The sequence below is a fragment of the Uranotaenia lowii genome, chromosome 2 (genome assembly GCF_029784155.1).
Source record: "Uranotaenia lowii strain MFRU-FL chromosome 2, ASM2978415v1, whole genome shotgun sequence".
In the NCBI taxonomy this organism is placed as follows: Eukaryota; Metazoa; Arthropoda; class Insecta; order Diptera; family Culicidae; genus Uranotaenia; species Uranotaenia lowii.
Genome location: NC_073692.1, coordinates 169415426 through 169433145, shown reverse-complemented (window position 1 = coordinate 169433145; position 17720 = coordinate 169415426). Strand labels below are relative to the sequence as shown.

The 17720-nt window shown below is 37.6% G+C and overlaps 2 protein-coding genes across 2 annotated transcripts in view; both read right to left on the bottom strand.

Annotated features, from left to right (window-relative positions):
- The window catches only part of LOC129747543 (uncharacterized), a 101201-nt gene that overhangs the window by 26398 nt on the left and 57083 nt on the right, over positions 1 to 17720 (bottom strand). The gene's annotated exons all lie outside the window — the stretch shown is intronic.
- Positions 11022 to 11454, bottom strand: LOC129747545 (endocuticle structural glycoprotein SgAbd-5-like). Its single transcript, XM_055741820.1, has one exon. The coding sequence runs from the start codon at positions 11387 to 11389 to the stop codon at positions 11075 to 11077; it is 315 nt and encodes a 104-aa protein (XP_055597795.1). The 5' UTR covers positions 11390 to 11454; the 3' UTR covers positions 11022 to 11074.

Here is a 17720-nt window from a genome sequence, read left to right as displayed (position 1 = left end):
TCGGGATCCATTCATCCACAAGTATCATCATTTTCAGAGGATCATATTCTCATCTGGGATCTATCAGTATTACAAATCCCATTTCTACAGACGCTGGTTTGGGGTGTACAATTACTGGAAATCAATGGAAGGAGCCTTCGTGGGTGGCGATGAGGTCATTCAATTTTACGACCTCAAAACGGCATGGATTGTGATTCCTATAGGAATGGGGATGAGCATCGTTGTTTTCGTTGGTGAGTTCGTTCAATTTTATCAGTCTCAACGCATTCGTCGTGCTTTTCAACGTTTACTAACCAGAAGATTGTCGTTCGAGAATTAGAATAAATACACCTTTCTGTCAGAAATTCAAAAATGTTGTGAGATGTAAACAATGCAAGCTGCTTGATGACTAACCCCATGTTTTTCTTATAAATGGATGGGTGTTTTGTGGTTTTTATAAAACCCATTCGTTGTTAATGGTGTTATCTGTAACTTTCAATGAACATTTTTAACCTAAGTTTTGCCGTTTTTCATAAATTTATGCACAAAGATATGGATGATCAAAGTTCCCAAATTTGTATCTACTGTTCCTGTTTTATTTTTTTTTGTTATTAAGTGTTTATTCAGTTTGGTTTAAAATGCATGAGACGTGAATCTACACTCCGATTTAAGTGAGACATTCCGATTCCATTTTTGAGCGCTACCGCAGTACCAGATGTTGCAAACAATATTGTATCCTGGTATGTGTAGAACTTCGGTCACTACCTCTTGCATGCAGAGAATGTCTACATCAAAAGTGTAAACAAACGACGTCAACGATCGTAGTTTGTTTGTGTTTGTTATACCGTTTATGTTGAGTGTGGCGAGAGTGTAAGGAGACTAGGAGTTACATTTATTTGAGCCATTGGTAGGTTACTTGCCGTTGTTGATTTTTTTCCGAAGTCGTGAGCTGAGTTTCTCGTTCTCATCTTACGACGTATCCATAGTGATGCTGATGGGTGAGATAGATACATTGCTTGCGTTGCTGGTGTTGCTCAGTGTTCTGACGCGAGTGGTCGTGGTTCGTTGTCTCCGGTTATTTTTGCTGTTTTTTCGCGATTTTTGCTGGTTTTCTCCACAGATAACGAAGCCAATGGTCGTTTAAAAGCCGATGCTGCCAGTTGTGAATCGATCACAGCTGTTGTAGCTGTTTTAGATCCGATTGCTGTTGAGTTGCTGGAATCAGGGGTGTTATACTCCTCAAAACAGCACAATGTGTTCTAAAAGCACAATGTGAACGCAAGCTTTCTAGAACTGCGCGCACGGCGATAGAACATCTACTGCTCGCTCTCTTACTGCGCGCCGATAACCGGATTTTATGAGAGGTTTCTCACAATGCTGAAAAACACAATGAGCTGATCCACTCTGCTCAATGTGATGCTCAATGTGAACTCTGGCTTTAGAAATTTACCAAGCACGCTTCTTCGTTTTATTTTTTCTTCTCGTCAGTAGAAAACAAAAACGATCATCGTTCGTCCAGTCCGGCGCGAAGACACACCGTCTGCTTGCAAGGAAGAAAATAACTCATAAACAAGCAACAGCAACAACACAAAAGAAATTCGGTTGGGCTCGGCCTGCCGGCTGCCGAGCAGCGATGTCACGAAAATCTGTTCATAATTCTGTTAAATTGTACACGTATGGACGAAGATCAGACTCATTTATGATACAGATTTTTTTTGTGGCAACGGTGTTCGGCAGCCGGCAGGCCGAGCCCGCCCAAATTTCGGCTTTGTTGTTGCTGTTGCTTGTTTATTGGGAAAGAATTCGCTTTCGTTTGTTGAATTCAGCGTTGTGGTGGTATACTGGTACACATTGTGCAGCTCAATGTGCTGAGGGCTATCGTTGCGTAGCACAGTGATTTGCTTCGATGTGGCACATTGATGGACAGCTAGCTCAGTCAGTGCTCGGTTTTGCTCTCTCAATGTGCTATGGAAAAAATGCACATTGAGCTCATTGTGTGAGCGAATGACACCCCTGGCTGGAATCCGCTACTAGTGTCGCCGATCCCCGTGATTCCGTTGCTGAGGTTGCAGATGCCGGTGTTGTTACAGTTGAGGTTGATGCTTAAAGTGTTGTTGATGATGATGCTGCTACTGTCGTCGATGATGTTGTTTTTTTTTTTTTTTTTTAGTTGGTAACCACAGGTGGTAAATCCCGGTTTACGGATTGTATTCCAAGGCACGGCGAGCCACCGCGTCCCCCAGTTTGCTACTCTGGGTCCATGGGTACAATGGGAAGACTCATGATATACTCCGTATATACCCCCTACTCCCTAAACTCCACCTGGGGCCGCAGACCTGGTTCCCACCTCGAACTGTTTAGTACACTATACTTCAATAGTGGGAGGTCTATTCGCGCTAATGCGCTCCAAGGCAATACCTCTCATCCTTACGACTCGACGCCTGAACTCTCTTCTAACGACTTGAGAACCGACATCTCCTCGCAATGACTCGAGATTCCCACACAAACCTCTCCTCTTCGCGACTTGAGGCCTGATCTCTCCTCTAACGACTTGAGATCCGACCCCTCCTCGCATCGACTCGAGGTTTACCTCTCCTCTGCACGATTCAAGGCTCGATCTCTCCTCTAACGACTTGAAATCTGACCTCTCCTCGTAATGACTCGAGGTGACCACTTGTACCCCTCCTCTTGTTGGTAAGGGGCCTGGTCCCTCCTCTTACGACTCGAGACCCGACCCCTTATAAAGACTCGGGGTTTACCACACAAATCTCTCTGCCTGATGGTTTGAGGCCTGACCTCTCCTCTAACGACTCGAGGACCGACCTCTTATCTTCAGGGTTCGAGGTTTGCCACCTTGCCCGTCGTGTGCCTGATCGAGAGCAGCTTATCCTAGACTCGCGCCTGTCACGGCACACGCGCGGGACTTAACGCAACGACTCAGATGATTCTCGACGAAGACGTCATCCTACACCGACTCGAATGGCTCGCCCGGCGTGTCGGTGTAGGATGACGTCTTCGTCGATGATGTTGTTGGTTTTTGCGATCCGGTAAGTACATTAGAATAGGAGGCTGCAGACTTAGCCCGATTTTCGGCACAGCTTTCTCCCGAATGCACTTCATGATTACAGTTTCGGCATGTTTGGAGCTGATTTGTATAGGTAACATAAGTGCTGTATCCTTTAATACTTACGAAAAAGGGTATTGAGCTCCTCAAACGTGAGCAAATTACTCTTATACCGCTGGGCACTTGCGATAAAAATTCGGTTCGGCAAATCTGGTGTTTGATGCCAATGACCACTTCGTATGCCGAGAAGTACTCGATGACTGGGACGGCATTCTTGGTGGTAGATGGTGCAATTTTACAATCAGTGTCTCCATCTTCGATGTGTAGTCGTACTTTGTGTACAGTACCATTACAGCTGAGTTCTAGGGTATTGTCGAATTTCTGAACAAGTGCTGCTGCTGCTTCTTGGGATTCCACTTCAACGTACTCTTTACCCTCGATTCTGTCGATTTGAATTGCTAGTACTTTGGTCGGTGTGAGTTTCAGACTTTTTGCAATAAAACTATAGATTATATCATCTTTGATTTTGCGAATATCGCGAATACCGATGAAGAAAGTGCGAACCCTTAGCGAATTCATCGCGGGTGGAAACTTGTTTTAGAACAAGCGCAAACCACGAATCAAGAAATTGCTACTGTAAGCGTGATCGATTGAAAAATAGCTAGGTGTTGTCGTGTCGAGATCTCAAGACAAACTGGTAGGAGAATTGATCAGGATAAAATTGGTAATAAAATATGCGCATTTTAAAATTATGAAATATTGTAGAACAAACTATAAAGCTATTTTGACATTAAAACCTTCAAAAAGTTCATAATCACGTTTTTCGAGTTTTAAACCACTGTGGGTTGGTGGCATTGGTCACCACAACACAATGATGCAAATTAAAGAACATATAAGATCACTGTAATGTAATGTAAAAATGTAAACTTTGTGGTCGTCGAAAAAGCGTAAAATGGAAGATGATTGTCAGCAACTTTGAAGAAAGCAAGCGACTAAATAGTGCCATCATAAGCATTTCCAATGTTTTAAGAGGCTCTTTTTAAAAACAAAGAACAGCTTGCTGCTTGATTATTATAATGGTGGGTGATTTATTCAAATCTTTCCAGGAACTATAAGACTTCCGATGCCGTTTATCCGTCAGAGACTATGAAAAGGGGGGGAAAATTAAAACTTGCATTTGTGAATTAATGGAACGGCTGCTCTGTCAGTGATTTATGATAGAAATTAAGCCAACGGAATGGGAATCGATATATATTCGCTAACTTCTAGTGGTTATTTTCTTCCACTTTTTCTTCAAATGTTTATCATTGATGGTCTAGAATTCCAAAGTGACGTTAATTAAATCTTGATTATATTTAATTCTAGAAACATGTAATCCATTATTGTTGTCCTCTTTTTATATTTGAAGGACCTTGATGTAATATGATCAACGATATTTTGATCAGAACAAAACACGACAGCACTGTTTGAAAGTAATCTCTGGTAGGGCGGAAAAACGATACGCAAAACCAGATTAAACTCATTGAAATTCAAATTAAATTTATCGAAAGCTCTCCGACTTTGTCTCATAGCAGAATCAAAACAACAACAGCAACAGAAGGAAAAAAAAATACTAACTGCCACTCACAGCTTCCTATAAATCTGATTTCAAATGACAGATGATTTATCGAATGAGAAATGGCAAATGGGGCTTGCTGAACGACTTTTTTTGAGAAGTCCATCAGGCCGGAAACAATATCAATTTTTTTATGTCACTCTCCTTCGATTTTTCAAAAAATGCTGAAGGGGGGAATGAACAAATTTTAAAGCAAATATTTGATATAATTTTTTTGGAATTATTTAAATTTGGGAATATTTTCACCTTTTGTATTCAAAATTTTGTTAGTTTTCTATCTAAAATAACTCGATTTTTCGAATTTGACACCAGTTTCCCCGCATAGCACTACATCAAGTCTTACAAAGTTTATTTTCTGTTTTGGTTAGATCTAGAATAGTACCACTAAGAGTAAACTGTGGTGGAGTTATGATAGGTCAAATACAGTGAATCCCCGATTTTCTCACGTCCCGATTATGTCTGCCCCCGATGTTGTCTACTCCCAATTTTGTTTTCTTTTATCCCGAATTTGTCACTATATTTGTGTTGATTTTTTATTGATATCGCGTGAATTGACATCATTTTTAAGGAACATTGCTATACACGATGACATCAATGATGGTCAATGATAGTGAAGATGACTTATGAATGATACAAAGAGAAGATGTTCCATTTTTACAAGTGTTTATTGAGATGATATTTTTTATTATTTGATGATGAAGAGGCTGTAGTCATTTATCGAGAGATCTTAACCCTCAACAATAAAGTCGAACATCCGTATAGCTTCGTTATTACAGTTTCTGTTTCCACAGCACGTGGAAATTTCATAGCCGAGGGTCCCATATGACTGGGATACGCGTGGAGAAGAGCAGATTTCGCTGGAGGAACTACGGGACAGCTGAACAAAGCTCCTGGTCCGGATGGCATCCCTAACGTGAAGGCCGCGCTAATGGAACATCGCGAAATGTTCCGATCATCACTGCAACAATACGTGGATGAGAGGGTATTCCCAGACGTGTGGAAGCGACAGCGATTGGTGCTTCTGCCAAAACCGGGTAAGCCACCCGATGAGCCACAGATGACCCATTAGATTATCGCCCGATATGTCTCCTGGATACCGCTGGAAAGGTGCTATAGAAGGTAGTCCAGAGCAGGATACAGCTTTACACCGAAGGGGTGAACGGCCTATCCGATAAACAGTTTGGTTTTCGGAAAGGCAGGATTATGTTGGATGCCATTCGGCGTGTCATCGAAAGGGCAGACGAAGCCAGACTTAAGAAAAGGAGCGAGACCGGTTTAGCTCTTGACGTGAAGAACGTCTTCAACAGCGTCAGTTGGACAGCGATTGCGTTGTCGCTCATTCGTATGAGGATTCCGGCATATATGTGTAGGATGGTGGAGTGTTACTCCCGTAATCGCCAACAACAATATATGACCAGTGAGGGACTGGAAACAGTGAGTGTCTTGGCAGGGGTTCCACAAGGATCGATACTTGGCCCGGTATTGTGGAACATCGTTTACGATGTACTGATGAGACCGCGTCTCCCCACGGGAGTGAGACTTGTGGGATTGCCCGACGAGATGGTTCTCCTGACATCGGGTCCATAAACAGGAGAGGTCCAGCTTCTCGCCACAGTAGCAATTGAGAAGGTGGAAAGTGAGATGCGCCCCAAGAGCTTGCGTCTGGCTCACTACAAGACCGAGATGGTACTGATCACCAACCTGATTTCAGCACAATCAGGGACGATTGCAGCTGGACTGTGCGCAATCTAATCCAAGCGCGCGATCAAGTACCTGGGGGTGATGATCGGCGAAAACAGCCCTCTCATGGGCCATGCCGAACAACTCGGTGATCCGCTGCAGCAGAACGAGGGTCCTGGCGAATGTGACCTCGTCCGGTACGGTACGTTGCGGTGCGGTACGGAGCGGCAAACTGCAAGGCAGCCTTGAGCAGGCAGTGTAATCTGCAAAAGCTCTGCAGTGTGCAGCGGCTGATGTACCTGAGAGTTATCAGCGCATGCCGAACCGTGTCCTCGGTAGCTACTGATGTTGTGGCGGGGGTCATGCACATCTCTGTCTTGCTAGAAGAAGATATCTTATGCTACGAACACAGGCACATACCCGATGTGCGGAAACATGCCAGAGAAGCCTTGGTGAACAGCTGGCAGCACCAGTGGGACAGCTCAAAACGTGGCCGGTGGACTCATCGCTTGATCCCTAACGTCGGATTTTGGATGGATCGAAGACATGGAGAGGTGGATTTCTGCATGATACAGCTCTTGACTAGTCACGGATGTTTCATGCAGTACCACCATCGGTTTGGACACGTGACCTTGGCATTCCGGGGTTCGAAGGGGTACGCACTGATATGCTTGCCGCCTGCGAACTAGACACCACAGCCGACAACATCGTGCGGAGGATGTGTGAGGATGCCAATACTTGGACCGTGGTCAGCAATGGGTTCACTCGGATCATGAATACCCTGCAGAGGAGTTGAGATCAGCATCAGTCCGCGACCGGTGGACTTGAAACTGAGTAAGCCGATGAGCGCTTAAGCGCGGACTTGGTCTTCCATCTCGGGAACATCTTTCGATTTAGGTCCGAATGGGCATTATGACCAGAGGCCCCAGGTGGACTTTATGGCGTTGGGATACATAGTATCTAGAGTCGACCAATTGCACCCTTGGACCCAGAGTAGCATACTGGGGGGACGCGGTGGCTCGTTGTGCCTTGGAATGCAATCCGTAAAAAGGAATTACCACCTGGATGATCAACTAATAAAAAAATAGTTTCTGGAGAGCTTTTTGAATCATTTCGGAACGATTTAACGACGCCAATGCTTCGAGGTCCTCGTCCATTTTTGACTGATAATTTATTATTTTTCATTAAATAAAATGAGCCAAGGAAACTTCCTCTTTGTGTACAAATTTGTTTTTGAAAGTTATTCCAATTTTTTTCATCGATCTTATAATTACTAATCGTTGTACCGACTTCATCCCATGCATTGTGCATCCAAATGCATACGTCCTTTAATGAAATGTTCTTCGAGCTCTGATCTATATCGGTTTCATGAGCAGCACAAGTTTTTGACGATATTTTATTTTACAGTTCTGTATAATGTTCTGATCTATAAGTTGAATCTTAGCTGTAACATTTGGATGCAAAAATAAAACAGTGATCAAATCATCATCGCGTTTATGCGTATCATTCATATGATGGTGCACAGCAATTATCCAGTAACAATATATACGAAATTCTTATAGAACCAGCTTTGGAAAATCACTCTGGACATTTTTTGAGACGAAATATTTGTTTGGAACCTATACTTTTTATGTAAATTTTCTAGGGCAGTGATGACAACGCGCGGCCCGCGAGTCTTTTCTCTATGCGAATTGCGAATTGATTTCTCCAATTTTCCTACTATTGATTGTGAGTTATTATAAAATACCATTCAAAAGTTTTGACTAATATTATTGACGTTTTTTTAATTAAGAATATATTTTTCCTAATGCTTCTCAAAAACTAGAAACTTCGAAAAAGCAGAAGCAGACGATTATTATTTTTTTCACTTCCGTCAAAGATGAAGCTAAATTTCGTACAAAAATTTATTTTTTTAAATCAAATTAAATAGTTAAAAGCCGCTAATTTCGCGACACTTTAGTCTGGATAAAAATGAATCCTTTACAACTAAAATATATTTGTTACAAGACATTTAATCTTTTCACTTTGAAAATAATAAATTCAAAAAGTTCTCATTCAAAGCGATACAAATCATATCCCAGTATTGTTTTCCTTTATAATAAAATACAAAGACTTTTGAAATTTTATCACTTTGAGCCGCACATTTTTTTAAATTTATTTCAAGTATTTATATATAAAGCAGAAGAAAATATATTCAATTTTATACAATGTATGCATTCTATAAAACAGAATACATTTTCTACTGCTTTTGTTTTAAGTTCGTTCTATAATTTCTAGATTTTGCAGTTCATTCTACAATTTTTTAGTCTTGAATTTTGCAGTTCCCAATCCAATCTCCAATCGTTGTAGGTTCATCCCGAAGTGCATGATTTCTCTTCCGGATATTCAGAGTAGTGAGCCAACATTATTTAAAATTCAAAATACTTAATCCTATGCGTTTCCCAGTAGCATGAAAATTTGGTTAAGAAAATCTTTTAGAATCTTTAGAAACAATTAACCAATCAGGAATGTAAACTGTAATCAAGGTTCTTTGTCAAAATTTGTTTAAAATTCTGTGAAAATATAGTTTTTCTCGGATATCGACAGCTTTTGCTCATCGTCTTATTTCGAATTTCATGACAGAAAATGTTTCTTTCACCGATTAATGAAAAACACAGCTTAGAATGCAATTTTTATTTTTTAGACAACGAATCAACGTCCAACTTTGGAAAAAATCGGTTTATGAGAAAAATGCAGCTAACCAAAAAAATCAATAGCCCATTTGAAAAAAAATTATCTTAAAATGATCAAAAAAACTTACTTTTATTTATCTACCCTACCAATTTCGGCTGATTTAGCCTGTTAAAATTAGTTAAATGATGTTAAATGCATTCTTTGAATTTTTTTATTGCCAGATATTTGATGGTCTTTTGTTCCTAGGAACTGCTGATTATCTGCTGAGTTAATTCAAATGCGGCCCGCCGACAAAATTGGCCCATTAGCTCAAAAGGTTGCTCACCCCTGTTCTAAGGCTTTTAGATTTCCCGATGATAACCATGCATTTGTGGTTTCCTTTTACATTACTGCAAGTCATGAAAGTTATACGCTTTTGGGATCACGGATCATGAGTGATACCTGTTAAAAAAAGAGTGTATTAAGAAGTATGGCAAAAAATATTAATGATATATTGATGTAAAAAGACACTTTACCCAATAATTATCAACTAACAGCACACACAAATCACCCTACACTCTTTGAAACGACGCATTTATTATGTTTTATGATTAATTTCATTAATATTATTAAAAAATATGCTAATTTCAAACTAGCCGATTTCATCACTGTCCTCAATTTGTCACCCTTAAATGCATTATAGGGGTGACAAAATCGGGGATTTACTGTATGTTGTTTTGTGCAGAAGAAGAACAATCGGCTCAAAGTTTCATAACTCTGACCAAATAAAATTTGTATTCATTCTAAAGGCAAACAGGAAACGTTATATACGTTATGATGGCATTGATTTAATAAAGGGTGGTTCTTTGTATACATTATAGATGGAGCACATGGTGCCCAAAAATTATACAAAAAAATGCTCGACTTTCTACAAAAAAAATTCACTCCGTGGAAAAATTTTAAGACTCAAGAGTTAAAAATAAGTCGGTCCACCAAACACAAGCAGTTTTAACTTGTGATTTCCTGGACCTTAAACAATTTCGTTGAGCTACTTAGAGTGTTGATTACGAATTTTCTGACCATTTATGTACAATATATTTGAGCTATTTAGTTAATGAAATGTAGGGACAACTTTATTTTATTGAATTGTCACTAATTTCCTTCATATTCCTTAATTTACTAGAGCGAATGGTAATGAAATATTTAATTGTTTTAAATTCTGAGCTTCTAACTAAACTCTTCATTTTGATTTGAATGACGAAAGTCAAATTCGGAGGTGAATATGGATATAACACTGAAAAACATGAAAAAAAAAATTCTGCTGACGTCATACTTTTATTGCCTTTACCATACAGTTTCTTTTTTATTCACTCAAATTGAAAAAAAAAATCAATGCTTCTGAACCATCCGAGAAAACTTCAAAAATATAACAAATATCGCTATCATGCCCTGCATTCAAAATTTTAGTAACAATCACTTTGTCCTATTTAGTTAAGATGGTGCAATAACCATAGATTGGGTTATATTTTACATTGGACCGAATAGCTCAATTATGTTAAATTTTGGTTTAAATAAGCTTGATTACACCTCATTAAGTAAAAAAAGGGTTTAAAAACACAACGATACAAAATTTTGGATGCGTTTGACATCAACAAGTGGCATTATTGTGCTCTCAAAATGCCTTTTTTGAACAGAAGCTAAACGGAGTATCATCAAACTTTCAATGACACCTACACTTTTCATTGAAATTGAGACCAACATTTTTACATTGTATTACTTTTGTTCGGCAAAATTATACCAAATTTAGCATTCAGGGCATAATTGCAAAATAGGGTATAACTAACGCAGATACGATTCGTGCATTATGTAAAACTGAAAAATAACTCAACTAAGCACAAGCGGATCACAATCCTTTTAAGTGAATAGATTGAATCATCTTTTTCTTCATAAAATCATTTGATCTATTTGACAAACAAATATATTCTAGCTAAAGAATTTCGAAACCATTATCGCAAATCATACACGGTCGAATTAATTTTTGAACTATTTATTTACATCATTCCTCCATTAGAATATCACTTAGCTTAAGCTCGTGGGATGTGAGCAGCATCCGGTTGGAATCCATTTTCATCTGCAACATAGTTAACGGTGTAGACTTGGCCATCGGCACCAGTGTAGGAGTACGATCCACGGACAACGATGGCAGCAACATCATCGGGGAACTTCCTCAGCTCAGCCTGTTCCTTGCCGGAAATTCCATTGCTCGTCTCGTAGGCCACATTGTATCCATCGATTCCCTGATGATCGTTGTCGTACTTGACAATCTGGGCATCCTTCTCATCGACTGGGGCAGCCAAAGCCACGGCCAGCACAACAGCGAAAGCGATCAGGAATTTCATCTTTAAATGGGGTTTTGTTTTTGGTTTAACTGAAATACTTTGATTGTTCTAAGAGCACTGTTCGATTGTTGACTGATGAAGAAGTTCGGGTTGGGAACGCCTTTTATACATGAACCGAAGTGTTTTCACCTCGAAGAACATCTTCCAGTGTCACGCGGTCATCATGTGAAGGCGGGGGTGCAACAACAAGCCAAACACTCCGCCGAACTTGTCCAACAGCATCCGACACATTTCTTTAAAACTGATACAGATTTTCAAATGAGGATCAAAATTGGACGCGGTAATGACAAAAGAATAAATAACTGCTTTCAAGACCAGTTGTGAGAAGATGAACTGTGTGTTGCTCCCAGTTTGAAAAATTCCTACCAAAAAAAATCGTTCATACACAAGACAACCAACAGCGAGAAAAAATGAATGTCAAGGCAGCAGACGAGGAAGGAACCAAATTATGCAAATCGGATTGGCCACCAAACGACAATCGAAGATTCGAAGCGCGGGCCCAGGCCATTAGTGTCAAAACTACAGGTAGGCAGCGGATTTGGGTACATTTGAATTGCAATCGACCAGTTTGCTTATGAAAATTCTATTCGGAAGATGAACCTCAACTGGACACTACCTTGCCAATGTCATACAAGATCATTTCATCGACCCGTTGAAAAGCTGTTCATTGTTATGGTTTTGCCTTTCTTTCAGAAAGGTATAGTTATCGGTCGATTTGGGAGATCATTAATTATGGGTCTTAGATATACCTTTATAGGTACCTATCGAATCAGCTCGTCGAGTTCAGACGATGTCTGTGTATTTGTGTGTATTGGTGTGATTTTTTGTAAACTTTTTTGCATGTTTTTGCGAAACTGGGCAGTACAATAAAAATTATTTTTATCTTAAAACATTTGTTTTTTTTTCTTCTTCGGTCTATAAAAGAAAGAAAAAATAACAAAATAGTTTGAAAATTAAATTTTCATAGTAATTATCATCAAATCATCACTCCAAAAAACGTGTCAATTGGCCTTGCTAGCCACAACCAGCAATCACTAAAATCAAGATTATCGTATATATGACGTCAAATTATACGTGACGTCATAGATACGCGCTTGCTAGCTAAAACTATGGTCCTGTCGATGTGTGGAAGGGAGAACAAATAGGCTTCACTCCCACTCAGGTTTGATGTCATCGTGACAGAAACCGTGTGGGAGGAAGACGACAGTTCAAATTTTCCCGGCCATTGATTGTATTTTTTACATTTTAATGGTTCAGATTAAAACCGAACCATTTCAAAAAATTTCGGAACCGAAGCTCCGAAATATTAAACATAAAAATGGTTTTCACCAAGGGGTACGACCCCGAAAGTAATGAAGTCGTTGATGAATAGGTCATGCCCACACTGCATGGTACGAAAGCGATACCCGCCAACGGCCAACATTATATTCAGAAACAGATTGCTCTGAGAAGGGGAAAACAACACGGGTACGCGGACGATGTATGCACATCCTCTCATCTTCTCACGTGCCGTTCGTGCTCAGGAAGCTTCTTCCTAGGCACGAACGACAGGAGAGAATTTTGCCCGTGGAAGCAAATCTAATTAGACAAATGCTACTCAATCCTCTCGAGCTTTAAGCTCTCGGGCAAATTCCCTTTTCGTTCCCTTTTCTCTTCAGATCTAACGTTGCGCAATGAAAGCTTTTCGTTCGCATAGAAAAACCTGTGCAATTGTTGCGTTTTGTTGTTGGGGTTGGTGTCTGACGAAAACGGCTTGGGAGTCAATCCAAACAGTGGCGCCACCAAGTCCTCCATAGTAGTGTTTGAAGCATTTCGGATTTTTTTTTTTTGGAAAAGGCACATAAATACGAATTAACCATTTTGGCCAGGCTGGCCAAGAACAAATTTAACTAAATTGACAAAATTAACAAAACTGACAAAATTGACAAGATTGACAAAATCGCCAAAACTGAAAAAGTTGACAAAATTGACAAGATTAACAAAATTGACAAAACCGACAAATGACAAAATTGCCCAAATTGACAAAACTGACAAACTTCACCAAATTGACAAAACTGACAAAATTGACAATATCGACAATTTCGACAAAATCGACAATATTGACACAATTGACAAAATTGACAACATTCAAAAGATTGACTTAATTGACAAACTTACAAAATTGACAAGATTGAAAAAAGTGATAAAATTAACAAAATTGACAAAATTGACCAATATGTGAAAACTGACAACATTCACCAATTTGACAAAAAAGACAAGATTTACAAAATTGACCGAATTGGCAAAACTGACAAAATTCACCAAATTGACAAAACTGACAAAATGACCAAATTGCCAAAATTGACAAGATTGACAAAATTCACAAAATAGACTAAACTAATAAGATTGACAAGACTGACTAAATTGACAAGATTGACTATTTCGACAAAATCGACAATATTGACACAATTGACAAAATTTACAAAACTGACAGAATTGACAAAATTGACATGATTGACAAAATTGCCAATATTGACAAAATTGATAAGTTTGTCACAATTGAGAAGATTGACAAAATTGAAAAAATTGACAAAATTTAGAAAATTGTAAACATTGACAAGATTGACAAAATTGACAAATCTGAACAAATTTGAAGAAATTATTAAAATTGACAAAAATGACAAAATTGATTAAATCGACAAAATCGTCAAAATTTACAGAAATCGCAAAATCACAATATTGATTGAATCGACGAAATTGAAAAATTTGACCAAATTGACAAAACTGACAAAATTGACAAAATTGACAAGATTGACAAAATAGATCAAATTGACAAATTTTACAAAATTATTATAATTGACAAAATTGACAAAATTTATCAAATTGACAAATTTGACAAAATTTACAGAATTGACAAGATTGAACAAATTGACAAAACTGAATCAAATAAACAAAAATTACAAAACTTATAAAATCGACAAAATCGACAAAATTATCAAAACTAGCAAAATCCATAAAATTGACAATATTGATTAAATCGACAAAATTGGCAAATTTGACATTTTTGACAAATTTGACAAATTTGGCAAATTTGACAAATTTTATCTCCTATAGTTTTTTTTCATCCCCTATAGTTTATTCCGTTTGAGAGCTTCATTTAACGAAAATCATTTACAAAAGTGATTTTTGTAAACATTCTACCGTTATGGATTAAAACACGCAAAACAAATATGTTTTGAATCTGAAAGAAAGGCTCAAATCCACTGTTAAGTGTATTAAATCGGGTTTTTTTATGAATAATGGCGTTTTAAATTCAAATGATCCAAAATGCATTGAAAACTGGATATACCTAATAGGGTAACGGACCAATTTTGGACCGGGTTCAAATTTTAAACCACCTTGCAACTCATTTTCTATATAACTCTCATAAATCAATGCTTTCGTAAATCATTAGGACAACTATAATTCAAGCTCTTACCTATGATACTTATCATATCTAATTTTCGATATAAATATGCTGCTAAAGGAATATGATTTTGTTTTTTCAAAATCTTGTTTAGAGTCAACTTTCCAATTGTAATGGAACATAGCTCTGATAATATAAACAGCTACAAATATGTTCACAGCGTTGACTAAATCCTTTACAACTAGTTTTAATGCTGGAAAGAACATGTTCAGATAATGATTCGACCCATGCTGAAAATAAATTTTGGTAAATTCCAAAGGAACTTGTTTTGGACTACTTACCAAAACCATGTTAAATGTTCATGAACGTCAAAGGAAGTGATAGAATGGAATGAATAGAATGATGCATACTAGTTAAATAACTTAAAACAATAACATTTAAAATTATGGATTTGTTTGAATTTAAATGACTCTCTTAAATACACTCCCTCCGCATAAATCAAAAACCAAACATTATTTTAACTTACTTTTGGCGCATTATTTTAACTTGCTTTTGAACTGTCAAACTATGTAAATCTTAAAATCCATACGCAAAGCAACTATTTGATAGGCAGCTATCAAATGCTACAGCTTATAAAACTAAAACGATCAGAAAACTGGAAATAGACTAAGATATACTGAAACCGTATTTGTTTTCTCCCCTCGTTTCAGTGTTCCACCGTACCCGATAAAAACAAACACAAATTGTCGTCAGTGTATTGCTAGTGAAATATAAACTCCGCCAAAAGACGAGATTGAGAAAGCCGACAACAAATCGTCAAATGTGCTTTGTATAATTTCACCAAAAAATTTTTAAATTGCAGTGTCAAAAGCTTAATTAGTTAACATTAGAAGGATAGGCAACTTGAATACACCTATTTGTCAAAATGACTGGTAGGGGAAATTTTGTATTACTTATTATTTTGAAATTTTTTCTTTTGATATTTATTTTTGTTAAAAAAAAAGAGAAGTTTTTTTCACCATGGGTGCACGGAATCACCTCATTTGGTATAAATAACGAATGCATGCATGCATAAAATGACAATTTCCAATAATTAAAAAAAACTAAAACACATAACCAATCTTATTAGAAAATCATGTTAAATGATAATGGGTATTGAATATGGGTGAACGGTTTCACTTCAATTTTGTCGTAGTAGATATTCTCTAGCACCCACCCTTCGAAGTTTTTCAACATGTTGCTTATAAACTATACATGATATTGTAGATTTTAAAGCATAGTTATTCTATTAGTAGAGCATTTTACCAAGGGTGCATGATTTCATCGCCATTCATCCAAAATCAACTTTTTTGCAAGCTAAAGGTAAAGAATAAAGCCTTTATAGATTCAAAAGAAAATTTGTGTTATAAACATGGTTTTTCACTATGCGTGCACGGATTCACCGCATTTTCATCAAATATTGGACGTTGTGCGAGTTTTTAAAAAGCACTTTTACAAATCTTAACTTAACCAAAGTCAAAACCATTCATGTTGAGACATAACGATTTTCACTTTTAGTTCCGTTTTTTCATTCCTGGAAAAGAAATATTCCAATTATATCTTGAAATAATAAATTTATTTATTTATTATTAAAAACAGGTTTTTGCAATCGTATATTTATCTGATAAAACGGTAATTGAATCAACATCCAAGCAATTGAAGAACGGTTACCATGGACCGAGAGAATTTAAGGAATTATGTCGTGCGACGAAAAACAGTGAAAATAAAAATAATTATTCAACATTGTTTAATTTTACATTGATTGGTTTTTCCTAAATAGTTTTTCAATTGGCCAATATTGCATTTCAAATACCTCTCATATCTGATTCAAGATATTTTGTGTTCTGAAGCAAGTTGCAAACTATTTAACTCTATATAATTTACAACGGCGAATTTGTAGCTATTACGTGCACCCATGTTGAAATATTTTAGAGCTGCTGTGGTCTAGTAGATAAGCTGGCGCGAGTCTGGTCTAGATATGCCAGGCGTACTGGGTTCGATTCCCGGTATCGGTAAGAAAACTTTTGGGTTCAAACCCCATAAGTTGCCGACAGGTAAGATGTGTTTCCTCTAATAACTGACTATATAAGAAGAATGATCAATCAATTGCCAGCTGGCCGGGTATATTTACACGGGTGCCGGAATACCTATAAGTAAACTTGCATTGGAAATTTGTAGAACCTAATAATCTAAAAATGCATGTGAACACATACTTAGGCAGAAATTGCGGTAAATCCGTGCACCCATGGTGGATAACCAACATATTAAAAAAATATTCCGTGCACCCATGTTTAAGGTTGCCAGAATTTTTTCTACTCTCATCCGGGCCTAGCAATTCCGGGCATTTTTTCAAAAAAACCTGGCAAAATCCGGGCATGGATTTCAATTTTTCAAATCCAAAAACCGGGCAAAAACCGGGCAAAATTTAGGAGTTGTTATACATATATAAAAGCAATGAAAAAATGCAAAAAAAAAATTAATATTTTATTAATGTTATTGCAGACTTCCAAAAACTTATTGGAACACTTAAATATTTAATGGTTTATAAAAGTAAATCAGCGAAATTATTTGAAACAACCGTTGAAAATTTACATACCGTTAATCGATTTTTCTGAAACTTACTCAAAAACTTTGATTTTTTTTGGTTACTTTGTGAAAATTGTGAAAAAATCCGGGCAATATCCAGACTTTTTTCACGATATCCGGGCAACCGGGCCGGACCGGACTTTTTCGAAATTTTGCATCAAATATCCGGGCAAACCCGGATAAAACCGGGCAATCTGGCAAGCTTACCCATGTTGATATATCAATTAAATTATTCAGTTTCATAGCTTATGTTTTCAAATTTGTATGAATGAGTACAGAATTCATAATTATTTTTCTCATACTAGTTTAGTATAAAATATT

Coding starts and splice junctions, on each gene's coding strand:
- LOC129747545 (XM_055741820.1), bottom strand. CDS start 11,389: ATGAAATTCCTGATCGCTTTCGCTGTTGTGCTGGCCGTGGCTTTGGCT.